Here is a 16,569-nt window from a genome sequence, read left to right on the forward strand (position 1 = left end):
CTGGGTAAAAACTTTGGGGGCCCCCACCTCAACTATTACTGGCTGCCTATCATGGTGAGTGACCGCCCCCCCCCCACTCTCTGCCTTACCCCCTTAACTCCCCAAAGCAATCATAACAGGCTTGTGTCTTCCAGACCTCCATCCTGGGAGCTTATGTCATTGCCAGTGGCTTCTTCAGTGTTTTTGGCATGTGTGTGGACACACTCTTCCTCTGTTTCTGTGAGTGACCCTTCTATCACCTCTCCCAACATCAAGGTACAGGCCAGTTCAGGCTTTTTTGAGGACTTGGTGCTTTTCGAAATAGTAACTTTTTGAGTTAAAGGAGTCAAAGCCAAAGGGAGCCTCTTCTGATATCCTCAGGCCAAGAGTTTGGGGAAAGGAGGGAGAAGTTAGCTTCTAGGTTGGTGGTCTGCTCCAAGATAGAGCCTCCCAGGGGAGAGGCCACCTGGTATCATCCCGCAGGAAACTTCGGGTAGAAGTAATCCTCATGAGACTTCCCAGCAGGTGGCTGTAGTGAGCAAGGATTTTCTTATCCTGTATACATCCATTCAGGCTTTAGTAATAGACAGGTATTTTTTTCCCTTAATCCTTATCAGGCTATGAAATATACTATTACTGACCCCACTTTACAGATAAGGAAACTGAGACTACATAACCTACCTAGAAAATTACAAAACCTGTCCCCCAAAACAGCCATTGGTGGTATACAGTCTAGAAACCCGACGGCTTGTCTCTCATTCCGGGATTTTCCCGGGAGTGCGGAGGCCCCCAGGGTCCACTCTAACTTGTTTATGTCGTGGCTCAGTGGAAGACCTGGAGCGGAACGACGGCTCGCCGGATCGGCCCTACTACATGTCCAAGGCCCTTCTGAAGATTCTAGGCAAGAAGAACGAGACGCCCCCAGGGGACAAGAGGAAGAAGTGAGAGAGAGAGACGCGGCCTTAACCCGGGGCTGCACCCCGCATGTACAGCCTCCTAGCTTCATTCCGCCTTTCAGATCTTGATTTTGTAGTAAAATACTTTATTAAAGATTGATGTTTTGTTTTCTCAAAAAGTTTGGTACTGCTTTCATTCTCTCCTCGAAAAGCTACCCTTTTCTCCCCGCCTGGCACTTTAAAATACGCCCCCGCCCCTGCGACGCGCCCCAGCTGCCGTGGCCAATCATAAGGCTCCTGGGGAGTAATGCCGGCCCCTTCTTCACCCCAGCCAATACGCTTCCCTCCTGGGTCACGCGCGTCCGGGCTTCAAAGAGGGCCAATAGGAAGAGCTACCTTGGAAGCGCCGAAGGGTCACGTGGAGTCGGAGTGTGAGAGGACCAATTAGAATCGCGGAAGCGCAGTGACTAGGCGTGGGACGTGTTGCTGGGGGGAAGGGGTGTGTGACACCTGAGAGTTTAGAGGGTCGGGGTCAGCTGACTGACTCCAGCCCCGATTTAGTCCTGACGGCCAGTGTTGCGGTCGCCACGGAGTAGAGATGACAGCGGAACGACCCCGCACAGTACTCCTGGGCAGACATGGGGGACCGCGGATGCTGGGGTATAGGGGAGTCTGTAGGGTTCAGGTATTTGCTGTGAACTTCTTGTTGCTGTTGTCTGCGGCAGTATTCGGGGCTAGGGCAGAGAAAGACTTCAGTATGGTGAGTCACCGCTCGCATAGCGCTACCCCGGACCCACTCGGGCTGTCTGTTTCTGCTTGTCCGCTAGTAGCGGGCTATTGAACTCCCTTTCCTCCGCCGGCGTTTGAATGTTCTCTGCGGGACCTTGTTTCCTCTATCTGCTCCCAGCCCTCTATGTCTTCAGGCCCTTGTCTTCCTCCTCTTCCTCCTCATTCGAGCTCCTTCCCCTTTTGAAGTCCCCTCTTCTTCCCGAGGGCACCTTTTCCCCCTCGTAGCCCCTCCGCCGCTCCAAGGCCCCAGCTTCCCTCCAAACTCTCCTCTGGATTCCCCTTCCTTGTTCTGGGATCCCCGCCCCCTATCGAGATCACCTTCACCCTGCCTCTTCCAGGGGAACCTGACTCTGAGCCGCTATTCATCCGTCCTAAAACCCCAAGTCAAGTTCGTCCGTGTTGACCCTTCCTCTTCCCTTCGCAGGTTCAGCCGCTGGTGACCATGGAGCAGCTGCTGTGGGTGAGCGGGAGGAAGATCGGCTCTGTGGACACCTTCCGCATCCCGCTCATCACAGCCACTCCTCGGGGCACTCTCCTTGCCTTTGCTGAGGCCAGAAAAATGTCCACGTCTGATGAGGGAGCCAAGTTCATTGCTCTGCGGAGGTCCATGGACCAGGGTATAAAGATTCCTGGGTGACAAGAGCTGGTGTTAGATTGGATGGGTGGGGAGCCTGACACGCTTTGACGTAGGGGAACTTAGAGGGCTGGAAGCCTCGGTTCCTGAGAAGGAGAGGTAACCTAAGGAGAGAAGGTGTCCAGGGCAGTGATCTGGAAATTGGAATCACCAAGGAGTTGAACATTCCTTCAGTGAGCACTTACCGTATACCTGGCACTATTCTAGGTTCTGTGAATATAGTTATGAACAAAACAGCAAAAAATCCCTGCTGTCACAGGGTTTATATTCTATTGGGAGGAGACAGACAATAAGCATAATAAATAAGTAAATGTATTTTTGTGTTGAAAGGCGATAAATGCAATGAAGAAAAATAAAACAGGATAAGAGGTATGGGGAGTGCTGGAGGTTGATTATAATTTTCAGTAGGTAACATTTAAGCAAAGACTCAAAGGAGGTGGCCGAGTAAGCCTGGAGGAGGAGTACACCAGGCAGATGTGCAAAGGCCTCGAGTAAGGAAGTGTTTGAGGAATAAAGAGGAGTCTGTATATGGCTGGATGGAGTGAGTGAGAGCAAAATAGTTAAGGTCAAAAAGGTAAGGAAGGGCAGGCCTTATAGGCCCTGGAGCCATTGTAAGGTCTTGGGTCCCTAGTAGGAAGTGAAGGTTACAGGGAGGGGTAGAAAGGGCACTTCAAGAGTGCTCATCCTGGGTTTCTTCCCTTTTTTCTTCAGGCAGCACGTGGTCTCCTACAGCATTCATTGTGGATGATGGGGAGACCCCTGATGGGCTGAACCTAGGGGCAGTGGTGAGCGATATTGATACAGGAGTAGTATTCCTTTTCTACTCCCTGTGTGCTCACAAGACTGGCTGCCAGGTAGCCTCCACCATGTTGGTATGGAGCAAGGACGATGGTGTTTCCTGGAGCCCTCCCCGGAACCTCTCCTTGGATATCGGCACTGAGATGTTTGCCCCTGGACCGGGCTCTGGCATTCAGGTCTCTGTCCTGAGACTGGTGGAGGGGGCTGCCTTGTAGAGTTTGGGAGATGCCCCTAAATGGACTCCTTCCCAGGGTGAAGGTCTCGTGAAGTCAGAGTTTCTGTCTTAGATGGGATCCCTTGTAATAAAGGGATATCCTGGGAGGAACACCTTACCACGGGAAGATGGAACTTCCCATCTGTACTAATCCATGTGGTGCCTGTGCAAATTAGAAAAAAACACCCCTTTGGGCAGACACAAGTGTGTGCCATGGTGCAAAGCTTGGTGGTTGAGCACAGGTTGGGTTTAAGCTCCCATCCCAGCTGGGCCCCTTCGTCCTGTGCACAACCTGTCCAGCATATGCCCTGGATGTCCCAAAGGAGCTTGTTCTCCAAAAGAGCGTCTTAATTCAGGCAGTGGCTGTGAGATCCTTCTGGGACCCTCAGCAAGCAAGGACAGAACTAGAGGGGACCAGATGTGTCTTCACACTTAGGAGGTCATGGGTTCCCCTTCCCCTTCTCTGAGCCTACCTCAGTGTCTCTCTCTGTAACACCCAGCTCCCTTTCCCACAGAAACAGCGGGAGCCACAGAAGGGTCGACTCATCGTGTGTGGCCATGGGACACTGGAGCGGGATGGGGTCTTCTGCCTCCTCAGTGATGACCATGGTGCCTCCTGGCACTATGGCAGTGGGGTCAGCGGCATCCCTTATGGCCAGCCGAAGCGGGAAAATGATTTCAACCCCGATGAGTGCCAGGTCGGGAGTCAATGGGCTGTTTCCCACCCACTCCACTTGCCCTGTCCTCCAGAGTACCTTTTCACTCACAGACCCAGAGTCTGGCTCCCAGCTTTGTGCCACCCAGCCTTGCTTCCTCAGGGACAGGGCTCTTTGCCGGGCCCCCTGCCTGGATCTTCCTGAAGTCCTGTTCTCTCTCCTTAGCCCTATGAGCTCCCAGATGGCTCAGTTGTAATCAATGCCCGGAACCAGAACAACTATCACTGCCACTGCCGAATCGTCCTTCGCAGCTACGATGGCTGTGATACACTGAGGCCCCGTGATGTAACCTTTGACCCCGAGCTCGTGGACCCTGTTGTAGCTGCAGGAGCTGTAGCCACCAGCTCCGGCATTGTCTTCTTCTCCAACCCAGCCCATCCAGAGTTCCGTGAGTGTCTGCCAGATGGTGTGGGTGGGGGAGCCCCTGTTGTCTGGAGAAGGCCTAGGCAGAGACTATCCTTCCCTGACTCTGCTGCTGTCTCTAGGAGTGAACCTGACCCTGCGCTGGAGCTTCAGCAATGGTACCTCATGGCGGAAAGAGACGGTCCAGCTCTGGCCAGGGCCCAGTGGCTACTCATCATTGGCAGCACTGGAGGACAGTGTGGGCAGGGAGAACCAGGCCCCCCAGCTCTTCATCCTGTATGAGAAAGGCCGGAACCACTACACAGAGAGCATCTCCCTGGCCAAAGTCAGCATATATGGGACGCTCTGAGCTGTACACCTGCCACAAGGGTAGAAGACACTGGACTCAGCCTTCAGGACCATGGGCTAAAGATGCCTAAAAGACAGTTTCACCTTCATTTAGACCCTAGCCTTTTGCAAAATCAACTTTTCTTTGACAGGGAAATAACTCCGTTAGGACTAAAAGCCTGTCTTCTACTCCCGCACAGGAAGTTCTGCCCCCACCTGGGAGCATTTCCTTTCCACATCACTGGGTCTGGCCCCCTTACCCTTTCTTCTCACCCAGGACAATAATTGATCCTTTTTCTTGGGCAGGGTTAGGTGAGCCTTTAGAATTGAATAATGTGAACTCAGGGAATTGGGGAAGGCTGAGCTTCCTCTTTGAGGTAAGGTACTGGCTTTGGAGAAGATTGGTGAAGGTCCTGGGAGGGCAGGATGTTTGCTTTCAGGGTAAGAAAGTAGATGCACCACCTACCTTTACTATTATGAATCAAAATGTTTGTAACAGAACGTTTTTAATGAAGGACAATGAACATGTGCAGTCTGTGGTTTGGTCAGTGCCCATCTTCATGTCTGTGTGCCTCATGTACACCATGAGGCTGGGAATGAGCTGGGGAGGAAGCTAATGTGCTTATGGCCTCTGAAAATCTGACTTTGGCAAATCAAGTACTTCTTTCCCTTTCACGTTCTTTCTTAGCCCAGAAAAACAGATTGATCTTCACTGGTGTAATGCAGAGTGGGAGGGGGACCCTCAAATATATTTAAAAATCTGCTCTGTTTTGTATTTCTAAAATGAGTGGGGTGCTGTCCTCCACAAGGCAGGAAGCAGGTGTGTACAATGCAGATGGGAAGCCTCTTCCCAAGCCAGCTTGTTAGAGAATAAACACAAATTTTGAGAAAAGAAACAGCATCTTCATCCTAAAGCAGATGCTGAGAAAAGAACCTGGGCAGCTGTAGGTGGTGGGAGAGCCACAGCTTTCCTCCACTTGGAAACAAAATACAATGCCTAGATGAGGTGGTAAGAATGTCTTTCAGATAGAGGGATGAAGGCTACATTCATCTGCAGTTAGAGGTTTCACTTTCAACTGCTTCTCTAGGAAATGTTAGGGTAATTTATTCTACTGATGAAAAAAGTGGAATAATCCCACTGTATGTGAATACATGGTATAATTTTATTTTATTATATTTTATCCATAATTTGTGATCAATAATGCATTCCTTCAATTTTTTCATTTGTAGACATTTTCAAAAACACTCAAAAGTAAATAGCTTAATGAGCCCCATGTACCAAACATCCAGTTTCAACAGTTATCAAGATGTTGCCATGTTGCTTCTGATCCTTTTTTCTACTCCTTTCCTTTGCTGAAGTATTTTAAAGCCAATCCCACACCTCATGACATTAACCCCTTCGTTCTTAAGTATTCATCTCATTCTTTTAAACAGCATTTATTATATAACCATCGCACACCCAAAACATGAATAATAATGCTGTGGTATCACCCAATAACCAGTCCATGTTCAAATTTCATTGTGTCTCAAAAATGACTTAGTAGACCCGTTCAAATCAGGATCCAAAGAAAATCTACACATTGCATTTCGATGTCTCCTAAGTTTAACTTACAGTAGTCCTACTGCCCCCTTTTTTCATACCATCTACACAGAAATAGGATCATTTGTTCCACTCTGGATTCATCGGTTATGTCTTCAGAGTATCATTTACTTCTTTCTCTGTTCCTTATATTTCCAGTTAACAAACCTGAAGTTTTAATTGGATTCAGATTCCATTTGAGGGGACAAGATTTCTTCACAGGTGCTGTGTGCTTCTTGCACTGCCCGCCCCCGCCCCAGGACAGGAGGCAAGTACTGTCCTACCCTGTGAGTAAAGAAAAGGTTGAGCAGTGGGTTCAGGTGGCCATAGCTTGATCCCTCCTTTGTAAGGTTCCCCTGTCAACCTTCCAACTGACAATTTCATCTACAGATGAATTTTACCTGAATCAATTATTTAATGAGGGGTATGAAGTGTTGATTTTAAAATTCTGTTGTTTTGTCCTCATTTATTAGCTGCAATTCTTCAGTAAAAAACGGCTTGTCCTCTTCAAGGCTGTTGGGTTATCCTAAAGCATGGTTTGTATGGGAAAGGCAGAATAAGTGCTAAATATCCCTCTTTAATTGCCAGTTCTCGGAGTAAACTGATAAAATACTTTGCCCTGGCCATAAACCACGTTGTTACTACACAGGAGGCACATGTGGAGGCAGAACCTGTGGGCCCACAGGAGGAAGCAGGGGGACATGTAAGAGAAAAAGAACAAGGAGAGAAACAGGCAGCATGGTTGTGGAGTCTGCTTTTCTAACACAGATCACAAAATAGATATGATGCAAAGAAGAATTGCAGCAACTGGGACATCTGCTGTTTAACAACCACTAAAAATTACACATCTGACAGTCTTGCTGACAATATTATTTACCCGAAATAGTGGAGGGAAGAGAGGAAATACCATGCATGACCCATGAGCTTTGTGAAGTAGAAGTGGTAGGAGTCTTTTGAGAAAGTGACTATGTTCTTTCCTCATAGCCAAGAACCCTGAGCTAAGAAAGAGGACCCTTGAGGAAGGACCTCCTCCTGAGGAGGGGGTGGGGCAGAGCTCATTATAAACCAGAGCCCTGAGCCCTACCCCAGACCTGCCAGTCCAGTATCTCTAGAATCAGTCCAAGACTTTGCATTTGTAATAGGAACTGCAGGAGACTCTAATGCTGGGGTCCCTGGATTGCACTTTGAGGAACATTCTCTTAGTTAACCTGGACTGAAGAAGCATCGATTTCAAAACATTGAAGGAAAAAATCTCAAAAGAGAAACTTTTAACAGAAGAAATCGTGTCTAAAGAAACCAATAACCATAAGAGCTGGCAGGAACCAAACCTGCCTGTTTTCTCAGGCATCTTGAATGCCCACCACAATACCTGGCGATGGTAGGTGCTTAATATAGGAGAAAAGACAAGTCCAAGATGGGTAATGTCAACATAAGAACATCTAAACCAGTAGAGAATTTTTATAAGATTTTATGTGAGCCAAACTGGTGACATTGCCAGGAAGCAAGATCTCAAATGCTCCAAAGAATGACAGTTTTGCAGTTTCTTTTATACATTTGAAATTAAGGAGGAAACACAAGAAAGATTAGGTAAAGGTGGGAGAAAGCAAAGCGAGGATTAGATTACAGGATAGTTACCAAGAGTGTGTGCTCTCCTGAGGTTGGTTATGCTTCAGAGGGGTCTGAGAAAGAGGTGTTTCAAATGTATGTTAACCTAGATGCACAGAAACAATGGACGGGGCTTGCTTAAGGCAAAGATAAATCACTAAAGAAGTTATATGCCTGGGATGTGGCTACCCACTATGACCTGCTCAGTTAGAAATCTATGATCAGATCACCCTGTGAGGTTACTTCTGGTCAGATTTATTACAGCTCAAAGGCTGTCTGCCTCTTTGTAAGTAAAGTAACAACGGGCCACATCTTCAGTTGAGTAAAGTGACCTCTGTCTTTGTTCTTGATGGAGAAAAAAGAAAAGAAAGAAAAGTTCACACCTGGAGGACTGGGGCCAGAAATCACATTTCCTGTGACCTCCAAATCAGCAAGCTACAAGTTTAATGGTACAAGATATTTTTTCTCCCTTAGGTGAGGCAACCCTTGGTTGACCTCACAGATTGCAAGGACTTGTCAGCTTACAATCCCTTATTATTTTATTTTATTTTTTATGCCTACAGCACCTGCTCTTCCTAGGTGGTCTCCCATCCAAGTACTAACCAGGCCCAACCTTGCTTAGCTTAGAAGATCAGACAAGATCGGGCTTGTTCAGGGTAGCATGGCCGTAGACTATGGTACCAGATCTTAAGCTCTGTGAATACATATTGGTGAATACATATTGTTTATTAGTCTTCTTTAAATTGTACATAATTACCAGATACACTTTTGTACATATTATATATTTTACAACAAATAAAACAGAAGGAAAAAGATAAATGGAGAACTCTGACTAACTTGGCAAATATAGAGCCACACAGATGGTGGTGTCCTGAGCAAATGATCCCAGTGTGCATCAAGAAAGGGTGAGGGTGGAGGGAGGAGTGGAGATCTATAATCAGCTTTTGCTGCAGACTCCAAGCCCAGCTGACTTTGCTATATTCCTATCAATTAACCAATTTAACAGATGTGTGATGTTTGACTTCTACCATGCTTGGCTCTGATATTTGGAATCCCTGGAAATGCTGAGATGCTCTTGCAGGTGGAAGCCTGGTAGAGAGCAACATCCAGGGACTAACATAGGTTCACTGAGAATGTCATGCCAACCTTAATGGCAGTTCCTTGACCACAGTTCTAAAAAGAGAGATCAGAGGAATGCCAGTGTGTCCGTATGTCTGGGTCTCAGCAGGGCATTTGATAAAGTCAGAGGGACCACAGGGGAATTTCTTGCACCCATGTATACAAAAAAGAGGTGAAATTCATTTCCTACCATTGGAGGAGACTTTGTAGCAACTCCTTACATATACAATACTATAAATAAAGAAAAACAATGAATCATTTATCCTGCCTTTGCAGTTAGAACAAGTAATTCAGGTTAGACAAAGTACCAATTGATGAAAGATGACTTATTTATTACTTATTTTCCAGAAGAATGTCAGCTAATAAGCACGGGGAAAAAATAATCAAATTAGAAAACCATCATTTTACAAACTTAAATAATTAACTCAGGTAAAGAAGTTCACAGCATGTCACCCCAAAATATGCTAATAGCATATTGATTACTTTGAGCTAAAGGCACTTGAGAAACAGCAAGTGCAAGAAGGACACTCTGACCTTCCTTTTTCTTCCTGAAAGCAGGAGATAAATCTCCCATTTGAAAGGTACCCTCTCCAGCAGAAAGGAAGACATTCTTTTTGTCAAGGATGAGAAATTTAAAACTTCTATCCAAACAGCCTTGCTAAAATAATTCTTATCTTCATTTAGCCTCCCCACATAGGTTAGTCACTTTTTCACAACTGCCTGTCTGTTCGACCTAACATAAATGCCAGTGGATTTCACCATTTCTTTGGGTCTTCATTCCTTATTAAGGCTCCCATGTCATGTAAAACTTATATGAAACACATTTGTATGTTTTTCTCCTGTTAATCTGTCTTTGTTAATTTTTAGACCTAGACAGGGACCCTATGGGGGTCAAAGGAAATTTTTCCCTCCTCTATACAGGGAAAGATCATCAATGGATGCTAAAATTATTAAAGTTTGTTGGGAAACTGGATATTCATTCATATGATGTCAAAGAATTATCACAATTTTACCAATCAGAAGAAGGGGGAAAGTACTTCTACAATGAAGAGTTCTGGGGGTCATTACTTTACCTGAGTGATCAAACTGAGATCAAGAATAATGGAATAAGTAGACATTATGATCCCCTGATATAGGGCATTGTAGAGTACATAGCATGGGGTAGACTAAAAAATGATTCCCCAGGAGATATCCACATCCTTTTCCCTTGAAATCTGTGAATGTGACTTTATACAAGGAAAAAGGTTTTGCAGATGTGATTAAATCAAGGATCTTGCAATGGAGAGATTATCTTGGATGACCCGGGCAAACCCCAAATACAATCACATATATAGTTATAAAAGGGAGGCAGAGGAAGATTCGAAATACACAGTGAAGAGGAGGCAATATGAGATCGGATTGATGTAGCCACAAATCAAGGCATGCCAGGAGCCACCAGAAGCTGGAAGAGACAAGGAACAGATTCTTCCCTAGTCTCTGGAGGGGACAAGACCCTGTAAAAGCTGATTTTGGCCCAGTGAAACCGTTTTGGATTTCTGGCTTCCCGAAGTGAAAGGGAATAAATCTGTTTTTTTAAACCACCAAATTCATAATTTGTTATAGCAGCCACAAAAAACTACTACATAGTGTCATTCATGAAGTATTCTTACCCAAACCATGTAACCAGAATCTAATTAGACCTTTAGGTGTAACTTTCAGTTTTAAAGAAAATGCAGAAGATTGAAGAACAAGTTAAAAATACCAAGAGAGCACAGTAAGACGAATCCGACATGTGGAACATTCTGTAAGAAAAATGGCCTAGTCTCTTCAAAAGATCAATGTCACAGAAAGAAAAGAAGGTGGTTCTTGAATCATAAGACTAACAGTGAAATGAAGTACTTGATCCTTGATTGGATACTGGATCTTTAAAAAAACAGCTACCATAAAAGACATTTGGGAACAGTTTTGAATATAAATTAAGTATTAATATTAGGAATTACTAATTTTCTTAGGTATAATTAGTATTGTGGATTGTAGATGAATGCTGTTATATTGTAGGTATGCATGCTGAAGTATTTAGGGATAAAACATCAGGATCTCTGTAATTCATTTTGAAACAAGTCTGCCAAATATATACAATTGATTCTTGAACAACACAGGAGTTAGGGGTACCAACCCCCTACAGTCAAAAACCCACATATAACTTTTGACTCCCCCCAAAACTTAACTAATAGCCTCCTGTTGACCTTACCAATAACGTAAACAGTCAATTAACACATATTTTGTATATGTATTATATACTATATTCTTACAATAAACTAAAGAATGTTACCAAGAAAATCATGAGAAAATACATTTACAATATTTATTGAAAAAAATTCACATATATGTGGACTCGTGCCATTCAACCCCATGTTGCTAATCTTGTTCAAGGGTCAACTGTATATAGATAATATATATAATATAAATGTATATATGTGCATATATGTATGTAGTTTAATATATTTTTGCTATATCTTCAAATATGGAAGTGTCGACAATTGTTGGATTTAGGTAGTGACTATAATGGGTGTTCTTTACATTTTTCTTACTTTTTTAAGTTTCATAATAAAAAGTTTAAAAAGTAATTTTTTATAACAGTTGCACAGCTTCCTTTAAGAGAAATCAACCTAGTGTGGCACACAGCCACTCCTTTTGTGCTGCTAGGAAAGGGCAGCTCCGTGTTCTGGGTGGTACCTGCCCTGGTTGCAAGGCCCTTTAGAGACTGCTCCCCTTCTATTTATTACCTGATATCAGCACATTACTGAAGATAATTGGCTGACATTTCTATCTGCACTACATTTTAAAAATCTTAATGGTTTAATGACAGGCAATAACCTAGAACGTGACCTGTTTCCATCTGAAGTTCACCTGACTGGAGGCAATATAACGTTTAAAGAGTCAGCACGTACTTTTACCCTTAAGATAATCTGTTTTCCTTATTCTTTGGGAAATAACACAACAATCAAAACACAATCCTGGAAAAGTAGAATGTTAATGGATGAGAAAATACTGCAATAAACAGATGGCCCTGAGCTGCTCAAAGCCTGATACCCCCATATACCACTGGGCAGAGTTAAAGATGGCACCTGTGATTATTATGGCTGCAGCATTGTAACAGAGAGGTGAAGGCAGCTCTACATAAGCCGTGTCAAAGGTTGGAACATCTCATTCCATCCTTCATTTAACTTACTTTTCATATTATTCATCTGTTTACTCCACATTATTTCTTCTAATTCACTAGTTCTCTCTTCAGCTGATCTGTTATTTAACGTGTTTATTGTCCTTCTTGTATATTCATTCTAATTCTAGAATTTCTACTTGCTTCAATTTTTTCCCATAACTGTCTGCTCTTTCTTTATAGTGCTGTTCCTGCATAATAGATTCTTTCATCTTTGACCATTATCAGCCTCCAAGAGTGCTATTTCTTGAGTTTTTTAGCAGCAGTCACCTGTTATTGTGCCTACTGATTTGTTCCTGTGGGAGTGGATGGCCCAGTGTTTTTGATCCTGGTTCACCTTAGGAACAGTTGTCTTTCAAGGGAGCTCCATAGGTGAGCTCCGGAGTCTGGCGGTGTCCCTGTGGGGTGACAGTTTTTGCCATTGTCCAGCCCTTTGATATTCACAGGTCCTCAAACATGTTCTTAGGTTAGTAATAGTTCAGACACACAAAAACGTGAAAAAAATCATACCATGAGCTCCCATATACACCTCCTTGACTGTATCACTCTCCCTACCCACCCCCTTTAGACAGCTCAGATACTGTACTGATATTAGCATTTAACAATCCTGTGCACTTCTGCTTTTACTATATTTAAATATATTATTCAGCTCTTTTTAAACATTACAAATCATATATGTATTCTTCTGTGACTTGTCTTTTTCTTCACATTTTGAGATTAATCCATGCTAATGCATTAATCATACCACTGCTACATGTAACACATCACTGCTCTATGGTATTAGATTTTATGAATATACCACAATTTGTCCACTTTTCTCCTGGAGAACACTTCGGTTGTTTCCTTTTTTCCATTACAAACACTACTACCAAGGACTTTTGAGTACCTCAATCCTGCATTTGCATGTGTTTGTTTAGGATGTATTACCAGAAGAGGAAATGCTGAGTAAAGAGGTGCTTCATCATATTTGATATCACCAAATTGTTTTTCCAAAGGTATTGTATAGTCACATTCCTACAAGCAATGTCCAAAAGTTTGTAAGTTTATTTCTTGGCTCTAGGATTTCCCCACAACCTAAATTACAACCATAAGCTCTGCTGGCACAAGTTTGGATCTAGCCCACAGACCAAGGCATTTGGCTGACCCCAGCCAGTGGGCAAACTTTACTCCCTGAACAGGAGTGGCCACCAGCTCCTGGCTTCATGCCTTGTGGCTGTAACAGAGCGGGAGAGTAGGCGATAAGGTCACAGATAACAGAGCTAGACTGTGGGGTCCTTGTTAGATGGTCCTTCTAAAGACGGGCACTCACTGAGATGAGAGCCATTGCAGGATTTTATGCAGGGGAGGGACAAAATCCAAGTCATAATTCGAAAGAAACCCTCTGGTTATCGTGTGGACAGGCCATAATGGGACAAGGGTGGAAGCCAAACAAGTCAGGAGGCTATTGCAGTCATGTAGGCGAGTTGATGGTGGCTCCTCCAGGAGTGGAGTAGCAGTGATGGGAGATGCAGTTGGATTTTGTTTTTCAAAGTAGTGTCAACATGATTTGCTAACAAATTGGATAAAGTATGCAAGAACAAGAGAAGACTCGAACAGATTCAAAGGGTTCTAGCCTGAGCAACTAGCAGGGTGGAAGTGTCGTCTGGAGGGCCTGGCACTGGCCAGTTGAGTATTTCCAGGATGAGGACTGAGAGAGGCCAAGGCCAGGCTGTGGGAGGCTCACTGAGGTGACTGAGATAGCGGGCCAGTCTCTGCTCAGAGTAACTATAGAGAGATATGGGGATATTTGCTTGGTGGGTTGGGAGGGAGGGCTGTTTACTTCTGAAGTTACTCCACTCCTACGGCTGGTAGGGTGTTTATCAAATTATCGTAAACCCAGTGAGGGCAAGCCATGGCGCTTAAGGATGCTAAAGACTGAAAAACGATTTTCCAGCCTGGAATAAAGTTCACGTGACCACTTTCACTATGGCTGGAGCTCAATCTTACACCCCATACCTGGGGTTGTCACAGGAATGTGGGTCCCAACATCCAGAGGAAGACCATGCAAATAAGGGAAACAGAATGCTGGAGTCCCTAGAAAGAGGAAAAGAAGTTGACTATCTAACAGCAATATCAGGGGTTAAAGAAGGGTGGGTGAGGTACTACCTAGACTAGGTAAGTTAATGACTAAGCTAGAGTATATGAGTCTAATACATAAATATGGTGTGCTGTGTGCTAGGCAGTTTTAAGTGCATTTACATATTTTTAAACTGAATAACCCCGTAAGGGTAGGTACTCTTTTATCCATTTACAAATGAGGAAATTGTGAGCGTGGCTAACTTAGCTAAACAGTAGCCTATCCAGTCTCCCTCCAGAATTTTAACCAGTCTCCTATACTTCCTATGTTGATAGTCACCCTAGAAAACTGCACTTTAAAAAAAAGTGCAGTTTTTTAAAAGTCCTCATACACACTACCCAGACACCCATCAACCTAAACAAAGTTTTTATTCAAAATAAAGAGAAATGTGTATAGAGGGTGGAATCTAAATTTACAGGAAAATACATGAACCAAAAAATGCAAGTTGCAGAACTACATGAGGAATTAATCTATTTATAAAATTCAAAGATACAAAACCAAACAACATACTGTTTAAGGATGCAGAGTAAAACTATAAAGAAAAGTCAGGGAATGATAAAGCCACAGCTCAGCTGGGTGGTTTCCTGGGTAGAAAAGAGAAACTGAATCAAGGGCAGGTTCACTTGTTATTAGTGATGTTCTAAAGCTAGGTGGACACGCTGGAGACAAATGAATTTTAATCCTTAATACTTCCTACCTGAGCTTTAAAATTATTTAACATCCCTGACCCTTCTTTTTCTTGCCTGTAAAGTGGGGTAGATAATACCTACTTTGCAAGGTTGATTTTTAAGGATCCAATGAAGTGAAACATGCAAAAAGCCTAGCACAGACCTATGCACTAAATACACAGTAGCTGCTAAGATCATGATACAGAAAGACACCCCGGAAGCAAACAGAATCATGTGCTTGGGACGTTCTATCATTTAGTACTTAATCGCAAGAATTCAGAAATCCATGGAGGAAAACAGTCAAATTCTTTTCCTATTCTCATCCCATCCCAGTCCCAACCCCCTCTACAAAATTAACCTTAACTGGTAGGCTAGTTTGGTTCTTGCCTTAAGAATAGAGCCAAGTGAAGAGTTTTAATATTTTTAGCAAAGTATTACCTATTTTAACCCACCATGTTCTAGAGAACATGTTTCTTTTAAACAGGGCTAATCCTAAAGTTTTGAGCCAAGGACTGAAGTTCAGGGAATCTTGATCAGAGAATAGCAGTGGGAGCAGGTGTTCCCACATTATGGCCTATCCTCAAGGATTAACATAACAATTTCAAGGAGAAAAAAATAACTAGCAAATGTGATTAAAATAAAGGATAGAAAAAATCTGCTATCACTAAGTAGTAGAGACCAAGCTGGAAACATCCAGATGAGTCAATCAAAAAAATATGATCTCACATGTGGCATCTAAAGAACAAAACAGAAACAGATGATTACGAGATGGGAGAGGAGCTGGATGAAAAAGGGATTAAGTACAAATAGGTTACAAAATAATCATGGGAATATGAAGTGCAGCATAAGAAACAGTCAATAATAATGTAATAACCATATATAGTGCCAAGAATTTAACAAAGCAAAGGCATCACTTTATAAGTTACAGGTCTAATCACTATGGTGTACACCTGAAACTAAAATGCTGTCAACTCTAATCGAAAAAATTTAAAAATGATCATGTTAAAAAAGTCAATAGGTACAGAAACTGATGAGAAAAAGAACTACCACTTGGAGTAATGATGACTACCATTCATCTCCACAATTTTTTTCATCCTGTAAAACAAACCATCCCAACCACTAGTATATTCTTTTAAAACTTATCTGGACAACTTTTCACAAATTCATCAAAAGAAATTAGGTGCCTTTGTCAATATTATCGTAAAAACCCCAAACTAACTTCTAGCACATTAGAATTCTATGGTAATCAATCGAGAAAACTTTAACATCAATGTCGGTGCATCATACAAGCTGTTTCTTGTACACACCTGTAAAGAGATACAACTAAATATCAACTGTAATGCTCCCTCGCTGGTGGTTACTACCTTTCATTTTCCTAAATCTTGTTTAACAATCTGAACAATCTTGTTTTCAATGAGACTAAAGAATCTACTTTATTTGCTTCAAAATATTTTATTGGAATCGTTTTGATATAACCAAACACTTCTTTTAGAACAAAGTATAGAAGAGAAAGCTGATATTTAAGCACTCCCAAATTTTTAGGCAGTTTTTTGCTCCAATAAGTTGA

General features: G+C 43.1%; 2 protein-coding genes and 1 pseudogene across 3 annotated transcripts in view; 2 read left to right on the forward strand and 1 right to left on the reverse strand.

Moving 5' to 3' along the window:
* Positions 1-963, forward strand: part of SLC44A4 (solute carrier family 44 member 4) — an 11,419-nt gene extending 10,456 nt beyond the window's left edge. Inside the window, exons 19-20 of the mRNA XM_015588835.2 lie at positions 135-219; positions 806-963. Of these exons, the coding sequence (XP_015444321.1) occupies positions 135-219; positions 806-924 (204 nt within the window). The 3' untranslated portion in view covers positions 925-963. The remainder of the gene's footprint in view (positions 1-134; positions 220-805) is intronic.
* A 349-nt stretch (positions 964-1,312) lies between these two features.
* Positions 1,313-5,612, forward strand: NEU1 (neuraminidase 1). Of its 2 annotated transcripts, XM_006904634.3 has the most exons (6): positions 1,315-1,635; positions 2,089-2,281; positions 3,010-3,272; positions 3,826-4,008; positions 4,192-4,414; positions 4,512-5,612. In XM_006904634.3, exons 1-6 carry the CDS (start codon positions 1,474-1,476, stop codon positions 4,736-4,738), a joined length of 1,251 nt encoding a protein of 416 aa, XP_006904696.1. In that variant the 5' UTR covers positions 1,315-1,473; the 3' UTR covers positions 4,739-5,612. The 2 variants fall into 2 exon arrangements, with proteins under 2 accessions (XP_015444657.1, XP_006904696.1); XM_015589171.2 differs by lacking the exon at positions 3,826-4,008 and having other exon boundaries at positions 1,313-1,635.
* A 2,842-nt stretch (positions 5,613-8,454) lies between these two features.
* Positions 8,455-8,573, reverse strand: LOC112478971 (annotated as a pseudogene).
* Between the last annotated feature and the right edge of the window lie 7,996 nt (positions 8,574-16,569).

Source organism: Pteropus alecto, unplaced genomic scaffold (assembly GCF_000325575.1).
Source record: "Pteropus alecto unplaced genomic scaffold, ASM32557v1 scaffold400, whole genome shotgun sequence".
NCBI lineage: Eukaryota > Metazoa > Chordata > Mammalia > Chiroptera > Pteropodidae > Pteropus > Pteropus alecto.